The sequence below is a fragment of the Lates calcarifer genome, linkage group LG21, assembly GCF_001640805.2.
Source record: "Lates calcarifer isolate ASB-BC8 linkage group LG21, TLL_Latcal_v3, whole genome shotgun sequence".
NCBI classification, from domain to species: domain Eukaryota; kingdom Metazoa; phylum Chordata; class Actinopteri; family Centropomidae; genus Lates; species Lates calcarifer.
The window spans coordinates 8,712,401-8,737,143 of NC_066853.1; the positions used below are offsets into that span (position 1 = coordinate 8,712,401).

The 24,743-nt window shown below is 38.9% G+C and overlaps 1 protein-coding gene across 5 annotated transcripts in view; it reads left to right on the forward strand.

The window, feature by feature from the left end:
- The window catches only part of LOC108886628 (cytoplasmic dynein 2 heavy chain 1), a 97,640-nt gene extending 72,908 nt beyond the window's left edge, over positions 1 to 24,732 (forward strand). For all 5 annotated transcript variants that reach the window (XM_018681602.2, XM_018681604.2, XM_051065363.1 and 2 more), the window contains 13 exons: positions 332 to 401; positions 889 to 974; positions 5,610 to 5,685; positions 6,025 to 6,251; positions 7,262 to 7,366; positions 11,365 to 11,481; positions 13,523 to 13,630; positions 14,260 to 14,361; positions 18,997 to 19,086; positions 21,824 to 21,933; positions 22,034 to 22,115; positions 23,280 to 23,396; positions 23,933 to 24,732. In XM_018681602.2, coding sequence (XP_018537118.1) covers positions 332 to 401; positions 889 to 974; positions 5,610 to 5,685; positions 6,025 to 6,251; positions 7,262 to 7,366; positions 11,365 to 11,481; positions 13,523 to 13,630; positions 14,260 to 14,361; positions 18,997 to 19,086; positions 21,824 to 21,933; positions 22,034 to 22,115; positions 23,280 to 23,396; positions 23,933 to 24,094 — 1,452 coding nt within the window. In that variant the 3' untranslated portion in view covers positions 24,095 to 24,732. The remainder of the gene's footprint in view (positions 1 to 331; positions 402 to 888; positions 975 to 5,609; positions 5,686 to 6,024; positions 6,252 to 7,261; positions 7,367 to 11,364; positions 11,482 to 13,522; positions 13,631 to 14,259; positions 14,362 to 18,996; positions 19,087 to 21,823; positions 21,934 to 22,033; positions 22,116 to 23,279; positions 23,397 to 23,932) is intronic.
- Positions 24,733 to 24,743: the final 11 nt, after the last annotated feature.

A 24,743-nucleotide genomic window follows, 5' to 3' on the forward strand; every position in this document is an offset into this window, starting at 1 on the left:
CTAGTTCTGTAATAGTTTATGTTTTCAGTTGGTGTCAGCTCCTTTTTGTTTCACAGACATTCTGACATATGTACATAATATATACATAAATATGTATACATTTTCTCTACATTATTAGCACAATGGCTGGGTAGAGGGCATTCTCTGTAAAAAGAAATCAAGTTGCTCTGCAATTTCAAGCCATTAGCTAACTTAGTTAGAGTGCCTGCCTTGCATTGAACATTTGTTGCTGAAGATTCTGGCACTCTTTCTATCCCTTCCCATGTATCCCTTCTTACCTTGTCTATTTCCTGTCTTTGTGTCTGTCCTCTCTTTATTTTTCCATCCCCAGGCTCCTCCCGGGTTGAAGAAGAATCTGATGAGGACATATGAGTCGTGGACTCCTGAGCAGATCAGCAAAGGTCGTCTCTTCTCCTTTTTCTCTTTTCTACCGTCAGTTTGTTGCTTGAGATTTGCTCTTGCTCTTATTCTGAGCAAAGATGTAAACATGTAAGACTAATGCCCAAATGAATGAACATGTCTCTGTTTTACATTCTTTAAGGAATTAATATCTTACAGTACCTCCTACATCTTCTGAATCTGTGTTTGAACATAAAATGGCATGTGTTACTTTTATGGTAGTGATATCAATGCATGATTATTAGCTTGGGCTTTGAATCCTGTGAACAAAGACATCCCAGCAAGTGAAATGAACAGCAGCAAATGAGACAGCAACCTGTAGCAGAATACAGCATACTTGATTCTCTTTTCAGTCCTCTCTGTTACATTTTGTTTGATGAATAAAAAAAAACTACCTTCTCTCAGTTGTTATAAAACATAGACACTCTAATAATGATTGATTATTGTAATTAGTTGGGTTGTGACATGCTGTTGATTGTTTGTGTGTAGGAGGTGTCCTGGCCAGAGCTCAGTCTCTGTTCTGTCTGGCCTGGTTCCATGCTGTCTGCCAAGAGAGACGCAACTACATACCACAGGTAAAATGCACAAACACACCAACATGGACCGACAAGTGGTCATAGTTTTATATTTTCATCTCAGGACAATAAATTCATACTACTGTAGTATTACAATACCTTTTAAAGAAGGAAAAATACAACACTGCAACTTAAATGTTTTAACAGTCCTAGATGCAGAACTAAGACAACAGCACAAACAGAAAAAGTTTTCTAGAATTTTACTGCTATTGGATTGAAACTTTTCCACCAATGCTACCAGCATTAGCTGCTGTCAGATGTAGATACCTAACTTTTATACTCACAGCATTATAATCTACTTAAATGTACTACCCTTAAAAATCACAAGAATTTTGGTAGTTTTTACTTGTAAAACCTTATTTCCATGCTGGTTAACCACAGGTACATAATACTGAAAGTGCAGGTCATAGTTATTGTATTCATCTATACATACACCACTATACATTTAGCCAGTTAATGTATGTACAAAAATCATGCAGAATCATTTACAGGGGTACAGGGAGGAATGGAATAAAAATACATAGTCTATACATGAATATCCACAGAGAGGGTAAAAAAATACCACAGAGATCAGTTTTCTTTGTCCTTACTGACCAACATAGCAAATGTGTTTGCTCTTTGTGCTGTGCCTCTGGCAAAGTCTTAGTGTGTGTGCAACTATGAGCATAAGCCTTTGTAGTAAACTTGCCTGCTGGTCAGCACGCATACAGTGTTACACAGTACAAAACACAATGCAGAAAAAAGGTCCCCGAACCCTTGGTGAAACCCTTTTTTTCCAAAGGGTATTGCAATTTCAAATCCAACAGGATTACAAGGAGCAGAGACAGGCGGCAAGGTGCTAAATTTTCAGATGGTGGAAGCATGGGAAATAAAAGTCCTATGTCATACACTGTGAAGGGATTTTAAAAAGGAGACATATTACAAGTGTCAACTGAAAATAGATTTCACTGAGCCACCCACTGCATGTGATGGTAATAATCACTCTGTTTTTTAAACTGAGATGTAACTCAGCTTTAGCTATCTCACAACAGCTCCAAATAAATCAAAGTGGTATTTTACTAGTGCCAGAATCAACTCATAATATTCAGAAATTAAACAGTATTTCTTCATTTGAGCTACAGCTCTGGTGATAAATCATCTGTACATAACAGGATAGAAGTTGTAAATAATGACCTAATTTGCATCCCAATAAAGAAAACCAGACTATTTATTTTTTCAGTTGAGAACCAAGGCAGTGATGAATCAGCACAAAGTAGATAACAAATTGAATACATTGAGGGAAATGATGGCAGCAGTAGCCTGAGTTATTAGACTACTGGGACCTTGATGTCCCAAAGACAACAGGTTTTGTAAATAGTCAGATCTGATAAACTAAAATGAAATATACGATGTTTGTGTCAAAATATCCTGCTGCAAGTTCATAAGGAAATTAATCAAAACTGAAGATTTTGATTAACCTCATCACTGACACTTAAAGAATCACTAAATAAATGGATTTTTAGAAACTATATCAATATGCCCAGTGTTGACCCATGAAAACAGCTGCACACTGGGACATTGTGTGGTTCTCTGCCCCCTGACCATCTACATGTCACATAGTTTTGTGTTAACTCCCAAATCATCAGACAATTCTGTAACTTTCCAAAACTGACGATCTGACATTCATGCCCACTTCACACAGCATTTTTGGCAGGTGTGCAGAGGTGAGAAGGTATGCGGGGGTAGAACTTATCTCTCAAGCTCTCTTTTTCCACTTTTTACGCAACTGTGTCTGTCACTTTTCATGTGTGCATCCGAGTGCAACACTGTGAATGCCTTTGAGGAGGGACTGTCCAAAAATGTGCACTGTTATCCCCATATTTAAACGATTATCATGGCTCACCACTCTGTATGACAGCAGGATTTTCTCCCTGCCTTGGACTGTGGCTGTCCAAAACAGCAGTAAACACTTTGGCTTCCCAACATCAGTAAACTCAGTAACTCAGGGTGGTATGCCTTGATATTGTGTCATGAGTAACAGAGGCGCGAGTCTTTACATAACTGCCTCAGTTTTTGATGCCTAGTGCTAATTTTACAGTTAGGGTGCACTCAAATCTACCATATTTAGAGTGGTCCAGTCAAACACTGAAGCAGTTTCCTCAGGTAAACATTGACACCTTAATAGTCAGTAGTTCTTGTTCTTTCAAAACCTAGTGCTACATAATGAGACTGACAACTAATGACATTTTGTTGTCACCTTATGTGTTCCTACATGATAACCTATGGAAATGAACACAATTAAGTTTTACGTTCACAAAAAGCCTCTTTGTTTATTTGTGCTGGTTTTCTTCTGATTGAGCAGTGTGAGTCCAAAGTAATCAAACACAAAGATTCAGACACATTATAACACAGGCAAAAGAAGACTTGCACCTGTAATTGCTTGATACTTAATGTAGTTTGCTCTGTCACATTTCCTCTTGTCAACTTGAACAGCTGCTTTTACAATTCGGTAGCATGCCAGTGTTTGGCAGGGTCTCATGATGCATGGGGACTCCTCTGTCTCTGTGTGTACTGAAGTGATGCCTCAGAGTGGTCTGTCTAATCAAGTGCTAAGATATGTCTGCAATTTCTTTTTGTCTGCTTACCTACACGCAATCACAACACTGCCAATAAACCAAAGCACAAGGGAGAACTAGCAAAGAGCATGTTTTTGTAATTAAATTGCCACAACTTTTGCACACTTGTTTCTACTCTCTCTGCTGTCTCTCCTTTTCCCATCAGGCTTGGTCCCAATACTCCCCCTTAACCATTCCCCTCACTGTGGAGTTGTTTGGAGACAAAAGTATTGATTGCCTGAGAGGACATTTTAAACGTACATAACTAACATACAGCATGCCTGTGTCTGTAAGTCTCTTGGGTGTCTGTCTCTCTCTTTCTTCTTCCTTAAATTCTCTCACTTTACTGTGCTTACTTGTTTTTCCCCTAATTTTCATTTTAGTGGCCACCCTCCCTGGCTACAAGTACCCTGTATCTTTTTTTTTTCCTCTCTCTCTCTCTCAGTCATTGAATCTCTGGTAAGTGTTTTCATTTGAAATGGTAATGTTGTTTCTCATCCAAGAACACGATCACCTAATTATTGAAGCACAGCTCCTTTCGTCCACTCCACCATCACTTACTCTCTTCTCACTTCATCCACTGTCCTCTCTCCTTCTCTCATTTATCCTCTCTGGACTTTCATCCTTTTTACATGCCTGTGCAAAAACCACTTCTTTTAAAAGGACAGGAGGAGGTATTGAAAGAGAAAAAGAAAGAAAGAAAAGTAAGAAAGAGAAATGAGGAGAGGCGAAAGCAGGTTTTCACATGTACAGTAGTGTACAGTCTTGCTAGGAGAGAACATATACTGTAAGTGTGTGTCTGTGTGTGCGTTTGTGATCATAGCAGAGCCACTGCAGCAGCAGAAAGCACACTCTCACCTTTATAAGCCTCATGCACTGAATCATTCACTGAATAAGCAGCAGTATACACACGAATGAGCACAAACTGCAATCTCATTCGTACACATGTAAGCACATTTATCAAATGCAGTGGAAACATGCCCCAACTCTTTCTGTGAATACACACTCAAGCACATAATTACCGAACATACAACAACATACACTTAATCATTCAAAGAATAACTCAACATGCCCACACGGTTTTCCCTCATCCCTCACCTTCTCCACCTACAGCATCAGTGGGCAGATTAGAAATGCTGAATAGCAGTGAAGTGCGACAAACACACTCACAAACTGAGACTGTCCTCACACTCAGTTATGTGTTTGTACTGAAACGGTCAATGTCATGCCACTGTGTGTACTAAAATATATGTGTTCTTCTGTGCATATGTGGGAATGATTCTTGTGTGATGGCAGCATTCCCTGAAGCCTTGGTGCTAAGGTGTTGACTGTCTGTGCTCCCAGGCACAGTGTAACGTGTCCATACATGGGTCAGTCTTTGTTCAAAAACTAAACCAGTCTTAATTTAGTCATTTACCCACCAGCGGTAAGGGAGGTTTGCTTGTGACCAGATGGTTTCAGGATACAAAAAGTGAATGATAATCTAATGGTAATGGTATGCAGTAGCCTTCACTCAACAGCTACTAGAGAATTTCCCTTCAGTTATTGTGGCATTGTATTGGGGCTGTATTAAAATACCTTTGTTGCGCTGGGTTTCTGTGATGTATCAATGAATTTAACTGTAAGATTTGAACCGAGGGAAGTGAATGTGCATGAGCGTGCTGAAGTAATTTTAACAGTTTCAGCTTGCTGATACACATAATGGACATTCACCCTGACAAGGAGAGCCACAGCATTTCACCAGATTGGAAGATAAATTGACTTATAGTGCATTCTGTACTGAATAGGATACAAATGTCTTTACATTGTCAGGCTTGTGTACTCCATCTCTAGAATGGAAAAATATGGCCGTTGTGATACTCGCATACAATTATTATAAGATTAAGAAGAAAAGGCAGTGTAGGATGAGATTTTGAATGTCATCTGACAAACTCTAAAAGTAACCCCATTAGATCTTGAAATGTTATTACTCTTGTACAACAAGTGAAATAAAAATATTTCAGTTTTTGTACTTATTCTCCCTCCTCTCTGCTTTATCCAGGGTTGGACTAAGTTCTATGAGTTCTCTTTGTCAGACCTCCGTGCTGGATTTGAGATCATCGACAGGCTTTTTGAAGGTAGGAGAGCTGGTAACATATCACCATGCAGCAGGCAGCTCTGCTCTATTGCTCACCTCTGCAGCACACACGGTAATGAGAACTGGAATCTTTAAGATCTTTGATCAATTACCTCTCTAATTTACATCACCCTTAACAGAGCATAGCCGGAACAACTCAGCATTTGCATTTTAATGCACTGTGCATATTTGTGCCCATGTACCCTCCTTTGTGTTTCTTTATCTTTCTACATATATGGTATGTGTATGTGCACGTTTGTGCGCTTGTTTTGTTCTGTGCACACTCATTACACATGTTTATAGATTTCTTTGTGTGCCTGTGTGTCCTTGTATCTCCAAGGTGGTAAAACCTTCCAGTGGGAGTTTGTCCATGGCCTGTTGGAGAGCGCCATCTATGGTGGACGCATCGATAACCCGTCTGACCTCCGCATCTTACGTTCTTACCTTGAGCAGTTCTTCTCTGCACGTCTCCTCTCATCCTCCCTCTCATCTGGTCAGAGAAAGAGCAGAGGAGGAACACGCTTCTTTCCACCTCAGATCAGCCTCCCAAACTCTTGCTCTATATTGGTAGGTTGTCAGGATGACGTGTAACACATATAGTTGGCGAGCAAAAACTTTAATCAATAGTTGCAGGCATAGGTGCTTTATGTGGGCTCTTAAATATGTTCAAGAAATTTATTCTAGCTACTGAGGTTAAAAAAAAAAAGCGTTACAGTCTTTTTCTACTGAATAAGGTGCAATGTAGTGTATGGACATCCAAATAGTCCCAGACTCATTTGGCAAAGAAGCAAAAACAGTTTCGAGAAATGGTACTGAATTAATGCTCCCAAGCTTTTCACTGACTAGATTTACTGTTTGTGGTTTGGTCAGTATTGAAATATCATTAGTCTGTGTTGTGTTAGCTTCATTTAAAGTTGGTTTATAAAGTAGCCACTGCAAATAAATGCCATTAGTTTCCCTCAAGTTTGCCCAATTTGTTTTGTTTCTGTATCGCTTTGCATGTAGTTTGTATTCTGTGGATGCAACTTAGTAAACACATAAAATAAGTGGGTATACTGTATATGTCCAAAACTGTATTAGATGCCTGTTCATTTGAAGTCCTATGTGAATGACTTAATATCCTCCAGAACCACTAAGAGACCATTTGGTAAGCAAAAGAAATCGATATCTAAATCTATATTTTGGAATTGGCAAATTCAATTCAACAGTCAGTGGTAAGTGGGAGTTCAGTTTTAATAATTTAAGCCTTAAAGGTACTTTTTGTGCCAAATGAATAATGTTACATAAACAGCATCAAACCATTCAAACAATACACCTAAATAAGGACAATACTGTATGGCATTCTTCAACCCATTAGTCACATGTAGCAAACTACCATGCTATCAAGTTATCACCTCAGTTCAGTTTCAGGAATATAAAACTATGGTGGGGTTGTCTGTTGTCTTAGAGCCATGACTGATTCAGGCAGCCTCCTTACATCTTTTCCTCTGCTCTCTTGCTCTTTTTATCTGGTTTACTATTTCTGCATGTGGGTACATTTCTGTGTGTGACCTGCACGTGTCTATGTGTCTTCCCAGGACTACCGCAGTGTAATAGAGAATCTCCCAGAGGATGACAGACCTGCATTCTTTGGTCTGCCTGCCAACATAGAGAGATCTTCCCAGAGAATCATCAGCTCCCAGGTGCAACCACACATACACAGCCACCTGCTAATTCACACCAACACACACACCACCAATATCTCCATCTCTTCTTCACACATACAGAAGTACTAACACAGAGGCATACACATACACGCATTTATTCCCATACACCAGCAAACTCACATATACAGATATGCACTCTTACTAACTCGGATATACACTGAAACACACAAGGACATTCATCAGTACACATGCACTGTTCATTCTTATAAATGCACACATATTCACATACATGCTAGTGCACACATAGGCAAGGTTACCCATCTACTCACATTATCTGATATGAATATGCTTAAAGCAGACAAAGGGACCTAGGATCTGTATGAAAAAATGTATCCTTGTGGCACATGGGTTGTATTTTGCTTAGTTTTGCTCTATAATTACATCATGATAGATTGTTTACAATTCAGTAAAGATGTCCTCACTGTCCTTAGTACAGATACTGGTGTTTTCCAACTTGTAACACTTTGAACAAAGCTCCACTCAGTGAGTCAGGTCATTCGAGTAGCTCCTGCCAAAAGACTCAGGTTCTCACTTTTTCACTTTGGCAGCCATTTTTTTTGCCTTGTTACTGCACCCTTCGTCCAGAGAGACAATTTAACTCCTAATTACTGTTGAAATTACAGAGGTGATTACTCCACCAGATTGCAGGCCACACCTGTGCAGTTGTACTGTATGACATTGCAGTTATTTCTGTTTTATCAATTTACTCTGCATGTGTGTGTGTGTGTGTGTGTGTGTGTGTGTGTGTGTGTGTGTGTGTTTGAGTGTGTGAGTTACTACATATGTGTATTTATTCTTCAAGCAAACCCACAAACACAGTCATGTTGGTGGACACACCTCTATTCTGGAGACATAAAAGCTGTTTGTTTTAGGGTCAGGAATTCAATTTAAGGTTAAAGCATTAGAGCAGGCAGCCATCCGTTTCCATCTATTTCACTACAAAATAAAATTCACCTTGCAGAGACATGAAACTAGGTTTAGATGGGTAATCCATCACAGTGAACATCTTGTCTGCTTTTATTGTTGTCAAGGTTATATTGTCATTGTGTGATATTGGGTTTGTAAATATAAACTGGTTTTAAAAAGTCTACACTACAGCAATAATATAACTTAAACAAATAGTGCATTGTTCAACAGTCTGTAAACATGGAAAAGATGATGTGTTTAGAGTATATTAAAGACCAAAAGGTTGCAGTTAGACATATAGGTGTAAAGGTTAGGAAAGAGCTTCTCAACCTTACATTCGCTTCAAAATTAAAAGAGGGACACCTATCACATCTCTTGGTGCTGTATAGAAAATAAATAAAAAAAAAAAAAAATCAAAATGTCATTTCCATATCATCAGTTTTTGAGCTCACTTCATGTCCTTTAACCATACAACTTTATATCTCTCAAACTATCATAAAATACAAAGCTGGGGTCATGCACAGGAAGGCTGAGGGACTCTGGATTAGAGGCGAGGGAATGAAGTTAAACAATGGAGGATCAACACAAGGATACTGGGACAAGTTAATGCGTGTGAATGTGTGTGTGTGCATGCATGTTCTTAGGGGCCTTTTTTGCCTTTGTGTCTGTTTGCACTGTATATTTGAACAATTTTTGAATGAATGTGAAGTTGCATACTGTCTGCAATATTTATGCTGACTTTGTCATGAATAATCATCATTTGTGAGTGTGTGTTCACATGATGCATTTGTCTCTGTGTTTGTGTGTGTGTGCACGGTTGATGGTCACTGCAGATTCTGATGAAACTCAACGCAACACAGTCTCACACATAAACCAGATGTGTTCTTTCATCGTGTATGTGTTTAAGAAAGAGAGAGAGATATTGCAACAAAAGGAAATGATAGAAGATACAATCAAAAGAGAAATGAAGGAGAAATGGGAAGTGGAGTAAAAGATGTATGGCTGCACTGTAACCAACTCTTTGTCACTTCACGCAGAATGGCACAAATATATAATGCATAACAAGGGTACAGTTACTGCTTTCGTAACAGAACTTCATACATAGGACAGACAGACTGAGATGATTTTGATGTTTTTGTGTTTCTTTGTGTGTTTTAATGTGTAATTATCCACATTATCCTTAACCACACAGAACCATTACAGCTTGTGTGTACAGTTCCCATGTGGATGTTAATGCATTTAGTTCTATTCATACTGTCAGTGTGGTCGGCTGATCACTGGAACCACCAGCCTAGTTTAAGTCACACAACTCCCACAAGGCCACTTGTGTCTGTGTGCTGCTGTCTCTCTCTCTCTCTCTCTCTCTCTCTCCTCTCCCTCTCTCTCTCTCTCCCCACCACCTATCTCCCCCGTATGTCATTGTCTTCCCCCCAGCTGTCATTTATCACTGTCACTTTCATGCTCTCTCTCTCTCTGTCTTTCTCTTTCTTTCTCTCTCTCTCTCTCTCTCTCTCTCTCTCTCCCTCTTCCTCCCCCCTTAATTTATGCCCTCTCCTCTCCCTAAAGACTCTTGTCACTACCTGTGGGTTGGGCAAGTAACCACAGTGGGACAGTCAGTGGTTTCAGTGGATGCCATTTAAAACAAATGCATAAGCTTGGTGTGAACATAGGTCAGTGGTACTAAATGTATACTGAGGATTCCCTTAGGCTCAATGTATTATGTATGAGTGCACCATGTGTTTGTATATATACAATGAAAGGACGAGTGAGATCAGTAGTGAGTAGCAGGTGGAAATATATAATTGGGATATTATCATAATTAAGATAACACAAAAAACGTTGTACCGATAATATGATATATCTGGATGTAATTGCATCCGTGCTTGTTTTTTTTTTTTAAACACAAAGTTCTGCTCAGTAGATGTCATTATTGAACATCATCTTAACTAAGACCATGGGAAATAGTCCCCTGATTAACAACCCTGATCCACAATCCTGGATTACACTGAATTAAAATCAAAGCCTTAACTAAATTGACAGCACCCAGCTGACTCCTGGCACATAGGCATTGTCTAGTAACTTTTTCTTTCTAGATGGTTATGATGGTAAATGCAGTTGCTGCCTGGTAGTCATTCATTGAGATAAAGATAAATCTTAATATATTTAAATCCCCATATATTTGAACCCCAATATATTTCAAATCTCCATCCTCAGCTGCCCTCATTTTTACTACTGTCAGGGTGAAGTTCTAGATTAGTTATCTGGTTCTTTATCCTTCCGTCGACCCCGCCACCCCCACCCCCACCCGCCAACCACCAACCCCCCTCTCTACCTTTCTCTCCCATACAAACACACATACACACATGCAGGCGCATACACACACATATGCACACTTTCCCTCCTGAGCAGAGAAGATAAAGCAGGTGTTAGTCAAGAGTTCTCCTGGACCAAATGAAAGCCATTTATCAGACACTTTGCCTTCCTCACAACACACACCTATACAAAATCACACAACCATACAAACACACACACACACACACTGAGTCTAGATAAAAGCACTATCCAGGACTCTAAGCCTGAAGCTAAGCATGTTTGATTAGGTGTGTAAGGAGCTGTTAGGAGATGTGTTTGGGGCCTGGCCTTTTTTCACTTGTAATATTCCCAGACCTGAAACAGTGTTGACTCTCACTGGAGGGTGTAGGCACCACAGATGTCAATGACATTTTATTATAGCATTTTAAAAACTAAAAGTGTTTTTTTTTTTAAGAAATCACACCTTGCCTTTGGGTGAAATTAGTAAAACATTTTATTCTACTCACATTTTGCACATTTTTCACAGAAGACAGCTGTGATCACTTACAGGTGTGACCTTTTTGCCGACACACTGAGGGTTTTTATCATCAGTTACACCTCTATGTCTAATTATATGAAGGAAGTTGCAAGCACCATGGGCATCTACATGTATTTTGGGCTGACCTTTTAAAATCGTGCATGCAGCATAGAGATTATTAATTCAAAAAACTGATACCTCTGTGTCACTACAACACCTTTGTTCCATTGATTCACAGGTGATCTCCCAACTGCGTGTCCTGAGCCGCTCAGTAGCCACTGGGTCAAAATTTGACAGGGAGCTCTGGTCGAATGGACTTTCACCTGTCCTCAATTTATGGAAGAAACTCAACCAGGTCAGTTCTTTTTTTATTACAGTTTATCTTTTCAACTCTTTATTACTTTTCCTAAACTGAGAGATCAAGGAAATTAAAACTTTTATGTTACCTTTTTTTCTGCAAAGCTGTCCCTATTAATTTCATCTTGATTTCATCTTGATCAACTTGATTAAAACTTTTTAAAGAATTTTTGATATCTGAATCTTAACCTTATGCCCTAAAATTGTGTTGGGATTCATGGAGATCACATATTAATTTTCACATCCCTGAGATTAGTAATTTAGTTTTGCTGTAAAAACCTCAAGCTTTATAATTGTTAAATACCTACGTATCTCATGCCTTTTTGTCATCAAACTCATGGTACCTGCTGTGTATTTACCATTGCTTAGTTACTAACACTGTTTTAATTCCACTTTTTATTTATTAGTGCTTCTTTTCAAGCTCCATACTAGTCTTTATTTGTATTCAAAATCATGCTTTTACATTGCCCATGCAGCAGTAACTGGTCTAAGTTAAAAGCTGTGAAAGCTAATTGGAAATTAGTAGAGTCTAATTGAGCACTGTGTGTGATAGCTGCTGGTTTGCCTATTGAAGCAGCACTGCTTTGTGTGGTTGCCTAGAGACTGGCACCTTTTCGAATCAAAAGGACATCTACCTCTACATTAAATAATTTAGCCACCATATTCCCGTTCTCTCGCTCTGCCTCTCTCTTTTGCAGTTTTGCAGAGTTATTTTGTACTTACTGAGAGGAGAATGATTGACTGTGTTAATTGTTGCCATTGTATTGCCACCTAGCTTCCCATAGATCACAATCTACCTCTGACTGCTTTCAATTAACTGGCCCTTTGTTGTCAGCTAACCCTCTGTGTTTGACCATCAGTGGATATGTGTTCCCTGATGTGTAGCTTGAACGCTTGCATGTTCATAATTTGTGTGTCTGTGTGTATGAATGTTAGAGTTTACCTCAGTGTGCATCTGTAAGAGTGTGCTTTTGTGCAAGTATGTGTGACCAAGTGCATTTTTGTGTGTGCACTTGCATGTTTGTGTCTGTAAACTGTGTGTGCATGACTTTGTGTGTATGCAGATGTGTACTTGATAAATCTTTCTGTCGCCTGGATCGAGGAGAGACGCACGACACAGCAGAGACTGTTTATTTGGCTGTTTAGTTACATTTTTGAATAGAGACAATAGCAGAGCTGTAGACAAGCTGAAGCACACCCCAGCCCATATTTATCTCTTGCTCTCCATTGCCCCATTCGTCTATCCCACAGTCCTACTATCTGAGTAGATGTGTGGAAAACAAAACATGGTACAGGTACAAAGTGTCACATCTGCAACAGAATACAGCAAAATGTTGTATTTTTGTGCTCCTTTTTTCTGTTTTCATAAATACCTGGTGTACTTATAGTAGATCTCTCTGTTTACTAATGTAAACAAATTGTCCCCTGGTTTGTGCTGCAGAAAGACAGAAACAGTTTCCTATTTGGTTACATCTTGTTACTGTGAAAGAACCAAGAATGGAAGAATTTAGTTAATGTATCTTGAGCTAAGAAAATCCACAGGGAACTCTGGGAAGATATACTGTAGTAAAAGAACAAGTAATTTAAAAGAGAAAAAGATAGCATGCTGACCCACAGCAGCAGTCACAAAATCCATTGTACATCTAACTCCAAATAATCCCATATCCATGCTACTGTGTACCAGCCAATTTGAGTAGACTGATTGGTTGATGTATTGCTAACAGTGTTCCAGTGATGAGAGGGAAATAAAGCAATAGTAAGACAATTGTATAATATTATACAGCAGGTCCTGAGGCACTGTAGCCCAGGGTTGTTAGAATGAGTATCATCTAATGATATTGCTGCACAGTATGTACAAACAATGTACATTCTGTTTGTGTGAAAATTATGTTTTTGAACATGACAGTTTCACATCTCTCTCTGGTCCTCCCCATTCATCTATATATCTACTCTATCCATCTGTGTATCTATTCTATATACGTGTTATACATGTTAATATGCCAATATGGTTCTCTGTCTGTGTTCTGCCTGTCTCTCAGGGCTCTACACTGATCCATCAGAAGGTGGCCCCACCTACAGAGGGTCATGGGTCACCAGTCTTGTCATTCATCACCCTGGAGCAATTCAACGCCATCCGCTTGGTCCAGGTATGTCAGATAACCAGCGGTCTTAGTAATGAGAAATATTTTTGTTTTTTTTGTGATAGCAGAATTTGAGGATTTCATCAAATAGCATGGATTGCACTGTGCAACATAAATGAAATATTGTAAAATGCTAGGAATTACTGACAGTGGGCTTTGCTTTATGAAGATGCATGAGATGAGTATGATTCATAAACTGTTTAGATTATGTAATTCATTATGTAATTCATTATGTAATTAATTTTCTCATGGAATGGGCATTTATAGCAGCAGTCTGTATGTGACTTTTTTTTCTGGGAATTGGGTAAAACCACAGGTTGTGCTGAAATGTGTGTTCTCACAATGAAAAAGGCCTCAACAGTACTCAACAGTTGTTAGATTGTGACTTATGTATAACTGCGTGCATACTGAGTGGTGCAGGACATTTAGGTTTTAAAGAAGCAATGAAATGAAAATAAGAAAGATCACTATTACATCCTTGTCTACCAGTAATTCAGACAGCTAGTCAGAGGATCTGTTAGTCATCATGAACCAGTTCACTGCAATCAAATGGCAAGGTGTCAAATGAGTCTGCAGCTACATATGCTTTAAAACACTGGCACAGCATGTACACTAAACTGAAAGTGTTGTCACAGAGTATCCACCAATCCCTGGCTGCACTGAGCAAGGTCATCAGAGGGACCCAACTGCTAACTCCCGAAGTCCAAAAACTGGCCACTGCCCTGCTCAACCAAGAGGTAAGAGGGGAGAGAGAAAGAAAGGGAATAAAGGGGAAATAAACTGAGATGCATATATTTTGAATATTAAAATAATGAGTTAACACAAGCCAGCTAGTTTGTGTTTACATCCAGTAACTATACACTTAAACTTATCCACAACCTTACTATGTCTTTTAGCCAATTATATGAAGCATCCTCCAAGTAGTTTGTGATCAACATATACATATATACTCTCCACTGACAGGTTTATACATTGTTTTGATTTATCTAATCATAAAATATTGAATTAGATCCGTCTCCTTGACTTACAGTGTGAAGTGAGTCTTTCTCTTATCTGTTTTATTTTAGAGGTGTAGTGTGAAATTTTCCCACACTTTGAAGAAGTTGAGTCCACAGGGGCAGGGACACATACAGTATGGTATACAGAGCTGACTACTAGATGTTTAGCAAACACAGCATGTATCCTCGTACGTGTCCCCAGGCTGAGATGAGACTAAGGGGACATGATGAGGTAGACAAGGAGAGATACACAGTCAACCTTTACTCCCTCTGTTTCTAATCTCATGAGAACAGCCTTGGGCGTTAATTCCTTTCACTGCTTTCCTTCTCTATCTTTTTACTGTATATTAATCAGCAGTCTTTAGTCTTAACTCCATCTCCTCCCCGACCCAGTTTCTCCCCATTTTTCATCTCAAGTTTTTTCTTCCCTCCTCTAACATATACCTTCACTACAATTAGTTCCTACTGTGATATAGCTGAGATCAATATTATAATACTGATAAGAATATTTTTCCAAAATAATATTCAGTGCACTGAACTATATTCCATTGTCATGCATTATGGAAGACAAATTATTCACATGTTAAACAAAAGCTTGAAATCTAGGTCCCATAATAATTGTACATCATAACACCCCAACCATACAATAGTTCCAGTCACCTGTTTACCCACTCTGTTCAATCAGTGTATGATTCCCATGCTTCATTTAAAGTGTCCATCTGTTATGGGTTTCCACAAATGAGGATACCTTGTTGTGCATTATGGCTGAGTCATGTAAAAGCCCAGTATGTAAAACAGATGAGCTCTCATTCCTGCTTTGTACATTTATAACTGTTTTCCTCCTTTGAATTCAACTGATAAAACACTTCCCATGACCCATAGTAGTGAGCACAGCATCTTTCCTTGATGATCATTTCTAGGACCCATTTTAACACATTCTCTCTGTCTGTGTTGTGCATAATCAAAATGCAGCATTTGCATCAATGCATCAGTGAGTTGTTTGATAATCAAGCAGAGGCACTTTGTTAGTTTAGTAGGGCAGTACAACTTTGTAGAGTTTTACCATAGCCTGTTTTATTAATTAAGATGATTAATTATGACCTAAAATATTGGTTGAGACTGAAAGCTAGCTTCTTCAAGAGGTGAAGTATTTCCACAGACCTAAATCACAGTATATTAAATAAAAATTGCCTAGAGTATCATAGGCTGAAAAACATTATGGAGCCTTGGAAAAAGCAGCAGCAGCTGTCATCTTTGACGATGCTTCTGTACATTTTGCCAAGCCACAAAATCCTTGACACATGCTATGCTTTACTACCAGCAGAATTTAAAACCTAATGACTTTTGTGGCCCCAACTGGCAAAGTCATAAAAATGACAAGCCACTTGCTCCTCCCTCAGAAGAAAGAGAACATGCAACGACAAAGTGAAATGAAGCAACCAAAATTTAATTTGATTGTTTTTTTTTTTCCTCAGTATTAATTTATCTTGACTCAGTGGTTAAGATGATTGTTTTTTTCATAACTGTATTCATTTGTGTAGAAGTGTATCAGTGTGTAGATGCTATGAGACTCAGCACTAAATAGCATTAGAAATTATCACAAATGGAGTAAAGCAGTCTTCTTTGTGTGAGAACTCAGCACTGAACAAATAAGCATAATATCAGAAATAAGAAATAATTGAAACAAAACATTGCATGAGCAAGAACAGGTAAATATTCTACATGTAGGATGTTCCATTGTAGTTATAATGCGTATTATAAATGTATTACTGTATACAGTATGTCATTTAATCCCATATGGCTATCTGTCTGATAAAACATTACCTGATTTTTTTTTCTTCTGTAGGAGGCATTATGTATTCAGCTTCCTCAATAAATAATTTAAAAAGGCATAATTACATGTAATATCTCCACATTAGTTAACAGGTGGTTGTTGCTACTGCTGAAAAATAGCAGGACAACACAGGATTTTAACTTAACCAACCATTACTGATTAGCCCAGTTTCAATCAGAGAAGGGGAACAGAAAGAGCTGGTGATGTGATTTATATATTTGGAAAATGGACCATTTGGGGTTGTAAAATTGTAAAAGTATGGCAGGCACAGCTCTGGAGGAATCAGCTCCATTGCCCCTCTCCTCAGCTGTGCAGTAAAAAATAATTAGATACTTGGAAACTACCCAAGCATCAGAAGAGAGTGGTAAATCAGAAATAAATATCACCACTGCCTTTAGTCAGTGGAAAGATCATTAATATCGAGACATGGCGAGTGATGCTGGGATGCCTTTTTGATTAAAGGTTAAACAATCTGGTATCAGTGAATTTTTCAGTGCCAGTTGTAGTAATCATGTCAGTACTGACTCATCATAAGTAAAAAGTGGTCAGAGGAATCTTCTTATTCAAAACATTTGCTTGCCAGCAAACACCAGCTGCTACTTGAAAAATTCAGCAAGTTACCTTGGAGATTATCTGCATGAATTAAGTGCTCTGGCAATGAGCTGAAATACAAAATCACATGTGCATGCCTCCTAAGATAATATGTGTAATCATGAGCATTGGTTGAGTATGATTTCACTAAACACAAAGAGGAGAGTATTCATGATATATACTTTTTTTGTTTGTTTATTCGTTTGTCTGGCAGGTAAACAGTTATGTTGGTTGAGTGGTCTAAAACTGCACTAAGAATTTAGCTTTCACCAAATGCCCCTGAAAATAATTTAAAAATATATTTAACTCTGCTCTGGTATATTTTCAGTGGATGCCTGTAGCTCTGGAACAATATGTGTTTCCTGGCATCATTAAATTGTCTAACCTATTATTGATTTAAAAACATTAGTATTTGCACCAGACATTTCAGACATTTTCATAAATAAAGTTTATGTTTTTATCCCCTAACACACTTCCACACACACTCACACACACATACACAAACACACAGCAAGAGACTGACTGAATGGTTGACTTGCAGCTGAGAGACATACAAAGTCCCTTTTAGTTCCATTGTGACTTTCAAGCTTGAATGATATAAAATTCTCAATCCTCAATCTCCCACTGTGCATATTTGTGCATGTGTGTGTGTAATGCAGATCCTTGATCTCTGTTTAACAGTTTAAGCAACACAAACTGCCTAACCTGTTCCAGAGTGAACAGTTGTCTCCTAAGGGAAGTTTTCTATTGCCACCTACACACACATATTGCATTTGTCAGTGCCTTCCAAAATGAACCATTTGAGTGTTTCAGAACTACGGGATTGTTTTCTAATCAACTGTCTCAGTGGTTGAGGTATGGTTAAAGTTGAACAACTAAAACTACTAAATTAGAATCTGGAAGGAATTATGTTATTTTTAGATCAACTCTAACTGTTAGTAGGAGATTGTAGTAGATCCCCCTCACTTTTTTTGTTGCACTATAAAAACATCACACTTCTTCCTGCTTTGAAATTTATTTTTTAAAATGTTTTCTACAGAAAAACAACATCATTTTTCTGTGGAAGTGTTTGTGTGAGAGTGAATGCAACACTCTGGCTTTTACTACAGTTTCAGTATGACGGCTCAGGCAGATGGATAAGCAGAGACCAATGAGTCAAAGGGACTGCACCATGTACTTACATGATGAGCCAGACAGACTGGCATGTTTGTATGTGCAAGAGTCCTTTGTCACTGTGAGGTGCAGTATGTCAGGCACTCCACTCTGCCAACTTTGACATCAGAAGTCACAGAAAACATGGATATTATTGATTGTGTCTTAGTTAGGCCACAGTGGTGGCGTAGCTTAGGAGAGCATATGCCTTTTAGTGGCACACAATGTTTAAATGTATATTTGGAATAGTTTCAAGGTGAATCAACAGCGTCCAGTGTTGTCAAGTTTATCTGTGTAACAGTAATAATAGAGGAGACAAAATGTAGGGAGAGAGGGGGCTGATATACAACAAATGTACAGGGATGTTGAGGTCATGTGTTATACGTGTTCACCACTTTGCAATTAGGACATCCCATGAGTTAGTGACTTTGAAGACTGCCTTAGCAACACTATTTAAAAAACAGATGTTTAGGTGCAATTCTAGTGTCTTTTTGGGCCGATAGTGCCTACTTTCCCTCAAAGGTTTCTTCAGTAGAACTGAAGTCAATCTGCAGTCGTCCTGCAAGCTGTGGCTCTGGCTTCCTGGGTTGACGGCTGCATCTAGTGAGCGAGACAGAGGCATGTTCAGTCGACCACGCAGCAGCCCGACTGAAGAACATAGCTAACTGATTACAGAATGTCAACAGCAGAAAATGACAGTTTACCTTCTGACTTGCTGACGCTTCTTTTTTTGTTTTGTATTTTTATGGCTCTAAATAACTTCCCCATCTGTCTATGCCTGTTTCCTTCTGTCTCAGTGTCCTTCAACATGGCAGAATAAATGGGAGGGACCAGAGGAGCCAATGCAGTACCTCAGAGCTGTGGTAACACGGGCTCTTGCCACACAGGTGAGGTAACACATGTATACTGTACATACAGAAAAATACTCTACTCTCTTCCTTTATCAGTCTGTGTCTCTCCCTTTTTCTCATAGGCACATAAAGAATTCTTCCTGCCTGTAATCATGAAATATTTCTAAACAATTTTGGATCTGTTCTGTGTTACTGAAATTCACATGGGCCTGCTACTATCAAGGGACCTTTGTCTCCTGCAAAAGAAATCAGTGGTGAAATTTCTGTGCACTTGTGGCAAAGGCATTTGGTAACAGCCTCACTGGATGTTACAAAAACCCAGATGCCCTTGGGAAGAAGCCTTAAGAAGCCTAAGAGTTTTATAATCAGTATTAGTATAATGATTGAGGGATCAATTTAAATCCATCAGGCATTTACACCATATCCTACTGGGAGACTTGTCCTCCAGTACTGATGAATATTACAGGATTTTCTTTATGTCAAATTATTTGAAAAGGACATTGCACGTCAGATATCTAAAAACATGCTCCGGAATCCTACATAGCTCACAGACCTTTCTTTTCCAGTGCTTCCCCACATGACAGAAGTCCTTTAGCTGAGCCTAGGCCCAAGGACCAAACTAAGTACATTCAAAGTTATGGGTCAGACTAAAATTATTTATGAGTGGTCAAAGCAATGTATTGACTAAAACCATGCCAGAAAAATTCTAATGTTGTTTTCAAAAGTGCTTCATAAATAAAAGGGGATTATTGTATAAAAGCATGAGGTCCTAGGAAGTATCAGCCTTAGGTTGGTGCCAAGAAATGAAGGTTCTGGCTGAAACTCCTCTTCGACTCCTCTCAACTGTGTCTGACTGTACGCCTACCTCAATATGCTCTGGCAGACTAGAATACACACACACATTCAAAAATAATTTATTTCTATGTGAATTTGATGCATTTCATTATTGGTGTGGGCGAACCTCACTGCCTGCGCTTGCCTGCCTGTCTGCTGGCCTGCGTTCCTGCCTGCCTGCCTACCTACGCATCTGTTTGTGTGTATGCCTCCCCTGCCTGCATGTCATCTCTCATTTCTGCTAGTCTTCCCATCTACCTGCACTCCATCTGTCTTCACGTGTGTCTACCTGGAGGCTGCACCGTCCTTAACTGTCTATTTCTGCCCATCAGTACTGAGTGATATCTCTGTTAGCAGTGTGTCTGTGTCCTGTTAGCTAATCAGTCTAATAAAGGCGGAGTCGGCCAGAGCTGCTGCTGTGTGGGGCTGCTGAAGAATAAAGAGCTAACAGTACAGCAGTGCACCCAGACACGCAGGATGACCTTGAAAACACTCAAATGCTCACACACATACATGCACATAAATACAATCCCTATCAGCTTACACTGACCAAAAAAATTTTCTTGGTGCACGTCTGCCTCTGTGCGTATGCATGATTGAGTGTGTGCACACACGCATCTGCCTGCAAGTATGTGGGCTTGCATTTGTGCTTATTTTTTTTTTTCTCAGCATAATGCTCATCCCAATTTATCTCTAAAGCCAGTGCAGACTGATGCTGTGCTAAAAATGAATCCATTTATAATAGAGATTGGATCAGATGTTTGCTCATTCTGCCTCTATTTGTCAGCAATTTTCTTCAGCTGACCTCCAAAACCACTCGTTTCTATGGTGATTTAGAGAAAACTGCCTACCTGTTAAAAACAGAAATGCAAAAAAGGGCCCAAAATAGATCTTAGGTAAACTCTTGAGGCTTAAATCTGGCCATGGCAGCCATACAGGCTTCTGTCACGATAAGCTTGGTTGTAAATGTAAAAAAGGCAGTGAAATCAGTTGTTGTGCCACTCTGCTACAAAGAAAAACACACAAACTAAGAACTAAGATTGTATTGAGAGATATAATATCAGGTTGAGTCCTGAGCTTTGCCTTTGACAAAACTAACTAGTTTTTTCAGTGACACAGAAGGAGGCTGCCTACCTGATCAAAACAGATGTTGCTGAATAAGGCACACATTTGATAAGGCTTAGAGGGGTCTGTCTGCAGTCATATAGATTCATACTTTATGTTTGTGTACTTGTATCTCAATACATCTTTTGTTGTTATCACACATACACGCCCCTAGCTCTGTATGTCTAAGTATATAGTAGATACAGAGTATGTACTCTAATGTGAATCTGGGTGTTTATGCCTGTATATGTGTGTGTGTGCGCACACATACTGTATACCATCAGTGGGTAATTGAGGTTCCAATGTTATCAGCTTGTTGATGTGGTGATAACACAAGACAAGAGGACGTTAAATACTCAATTGGCTACACATTTTTATTGACTTTGTGTTTAGCTTGTGCAGTTTGTAACTCCCTTTTTATCTCTCATTAACAAATGCGCACTGACTCGGACAGAAATTATGATTATTCCACTCACATATCGATGCCTCTATGACAGTCTAAAGAGGCAAATATGATACAAACATTAGCTATGTGTGTTTTCTGTAACCAAACTCTTTATGGTGAGAGGGTGGATATTTAGAACAAATACTTCAAGAATTCAGAGTCAGCTCTATTTGTGTCAGATTCCACCACTTGAACCAAAAGAAAATTGTGTGTATTCTCATTATCTTTTATTGATCCACTCAGTGTTTTCCCTGACTGCAGTGTGAAACTGATTTTATTCTGAAATTATGTGTTATCTTGGAATGTTTATTTGTTATTTGTTAGGTTTTTGGTTCATTTATCTGTGTGTGTGTTTCTGTGTATGTTTTTTCTGTGCGTCTGTGTATACAGAGTTGGGTGGAGCGTGCAGGCAGACAAGCTCTTCTGTCAGACACCCTAGATCTGTCTGAGCTCTTCCACCCTGATACCTTCCTCAACGCTCTGAGACAGGAAACTGCCAGGTAACCCTGGACACTTGTCGGTTTATGTGTGAGTCCACACACTTGTGAGACAGACAGAGCTTGAATGCCCGAAGTTAGTAACATCTTTTTGTGGTTTTAGGTCCATGGGTTGTTCAATGGATAGTCTGGTGTTTGTCTCTTCATGGAGGAGTCCCATTGCACAGGCCAAGCTGCAAGTGAAGGTAAAATTACAAAAAACCCACATTAACCTACTGATTATATATGCAGACAGCAGATGCATATTACCCCCATGCAGCTGCAGAATACTGCCACTATAAACAAGGCAGACTCTGACTGAGTGATAATTGGAATATAATGGAGAAAAAGACTGCATAGAGAGTAGAATACAGATGCAGATAGGAAGGCAGAGCCTGAAAGAGTGAAGAAAACAGAGTTAGATAGAAAGTAAAGTTTGCTGCACAGCCATTAGACTAGTCTGCTGCCTCTGACAGCAGTAATCTCAGGTCTCCTGTGCTTTTTGATGCATTTGACAGACAGAAATTCCAACAATATAAGGACTGGGAGCACACATGCTGTACAATGCGGCTCTCAGTCTTCAGTTCTTTGCCTTTCATGCTTTGATTTAAGGGTGATATAATTGTACTGTCTACAATTTAAATACTTTTAGGCATTTGTTTCTTTTCTGTCATGCCAATAAAAATTGGCACGACTTGACATGCACTTAGTGAAAATATACAATGAGAGAAGGGAAGGGTGTGGGTGCTTAAAAAGAGGCTGCAGCTGCAGGGAGGGAAGGGAAATACTCAGACATCTGACAGTGAAAGAGAAAGGGGATAATTGTTGTGAGGCAATGAGCTCTCTTACATGCACATGCACACACACATACACATACATACAATGCAGCTTTTTCTGGATTTGTCTCTCGCTCACTCTTGCTCTTTCTCCCACAGATTATGGTGATTTAGTAGTTGTCTGTGTATGTCTGACTTGATGCCAGAGTTCCCTTTATTGTCTGGCCTACTGTGGAAAATCCCTGAGTCACTGGGATGAATTCACCAACATAAACTCTCTTTTGCTCGCTCGCTCGGTCTCATGTACTATGTGCCTAACATGCTAAACTAATCTGGTGCCGGCAATGTGTGTTTTCCTCTCATGCTCCATATTTACATGCTCTCTATCCTCTTTGCCTCTTTTCTTTATTCTTCTCTCTTCTCTTCACTACACTTTGGCTTCTATGTCTCTGCTTTCTCTTTAATCTGCTGCTATCCTCTCTGTAACTCTTTTTCTCTGTTTATACTCTTATGATCACTTAGTTTTTATTTTTCTCTTTGCCCCACCCTCTCCTGTCTCTTGCTACTCACTTTCTTTCTCACTCTTTTTTTCAGGTTGGAGGTCTCCAGTTGGAAGGATGTAGTTTTGATGGTGTCCATCTATGTGAGAACCAACATGACTCTCCCAGTGTGTCAGCTGTTCCGCCCTGCTACATGGCCTGGGTTCCACAGGTATGTAGTTGTGTTTAAAGCAGCAACACATTTTTGTCTGTAGGGCAGTAACCTATTATTTTCATAATTATTTTGTGTGTAAAATCATCACCATCACAATTTCCAATTTTCCAAGGTAACATATTCATATTGCTTGTTCTCTCTGAAACCCATCAGCAAATGTTTTACATTTTTGCTTGAAAAGTTACTCAAATGACCAATCAAATAAAAAATAGCTGCCACGTAATTTTCTTTCAGTTGATTAATGAATTAATTGACTAATCGTTTTAGCACCAGTTGCTTCACTTAGGAAGACTATATTCTTTCTGACATTCAGATTAGTACACTGACAGGCAGGCCATTGCCCAAAAGAAGCATTTTGTGGTTTACATTTATTTGCTATTAAACACTTGCACTTAGGGATTTGATTTCATTTGTTTTTGTGGTGTAGCTGAGAAACAGCTATCATTACCTTATTGTTCCAATACTTGTAATCTACTTAAATATACTGTAATTGTCAATACATCAATTAATTATAGTTCTGCATTCGATCCTAGAACTCTGCTGCTGACTCGGCTGCATCAGAGGAGAGTATCTGGCTGCCTCTGTATACCAGCTCAGAGAGAGTGAAGGTGGTCACGCACATCTGCCTGCCCTGTGGAGCGAACCCTAACCAGTGGATACAGACTGGGGCTGCTCTCTTTCTCAAACAACAGTGAAGTAATATCATCTTAGTTAGAAGTATATAGAGACAGTAATGATGAGGGCTTTTGTTAATACAGTAAGGTTTAGGTGAGGATAATATTGTCAACAACAAATATGGACAAATTATTAATGCTATTTAATGCTCCAAAATGTCAGGCTCTGATTCTATCACCATCTTTTTCTAATCAAGAACCGTAGTTTGCAGAACAAAAACTGTAATGCAGTCACTTTCATTTACATAATATGGTACAAGGGACAGGACCTTAGTTTAACAACAACATTAATACATTAATGAAAAGCCTTTTCTTTTTCTTTCGTGGACCAGACAGCAAAATAGAACAGCAGTAACATCTTGAATGAGAGACAAAAATAACATTATTTGGATCTCAGTTTGTAAGAGCTTTAATACCTCTGAGCTCTCCTGGAGTTAGTCTCATAAAACACTACTCCAATATTTCATAAAAGAGTGTTAAACTGTACATCAATAATTCTTGTGTTTGTTTCCAGAGCTTGTGAAGAAGGCATCATCATCCAAATCTCACGATGCATTTTGCTGAAGGTTTTAGCCTTGAAAATGTGTTCCACTGTTATTCTGATGCCTAAGTGTATTTTTGAGTCTTATTTATTGAAAATAAAGATGGAATAAATGTCATTTACTATTAA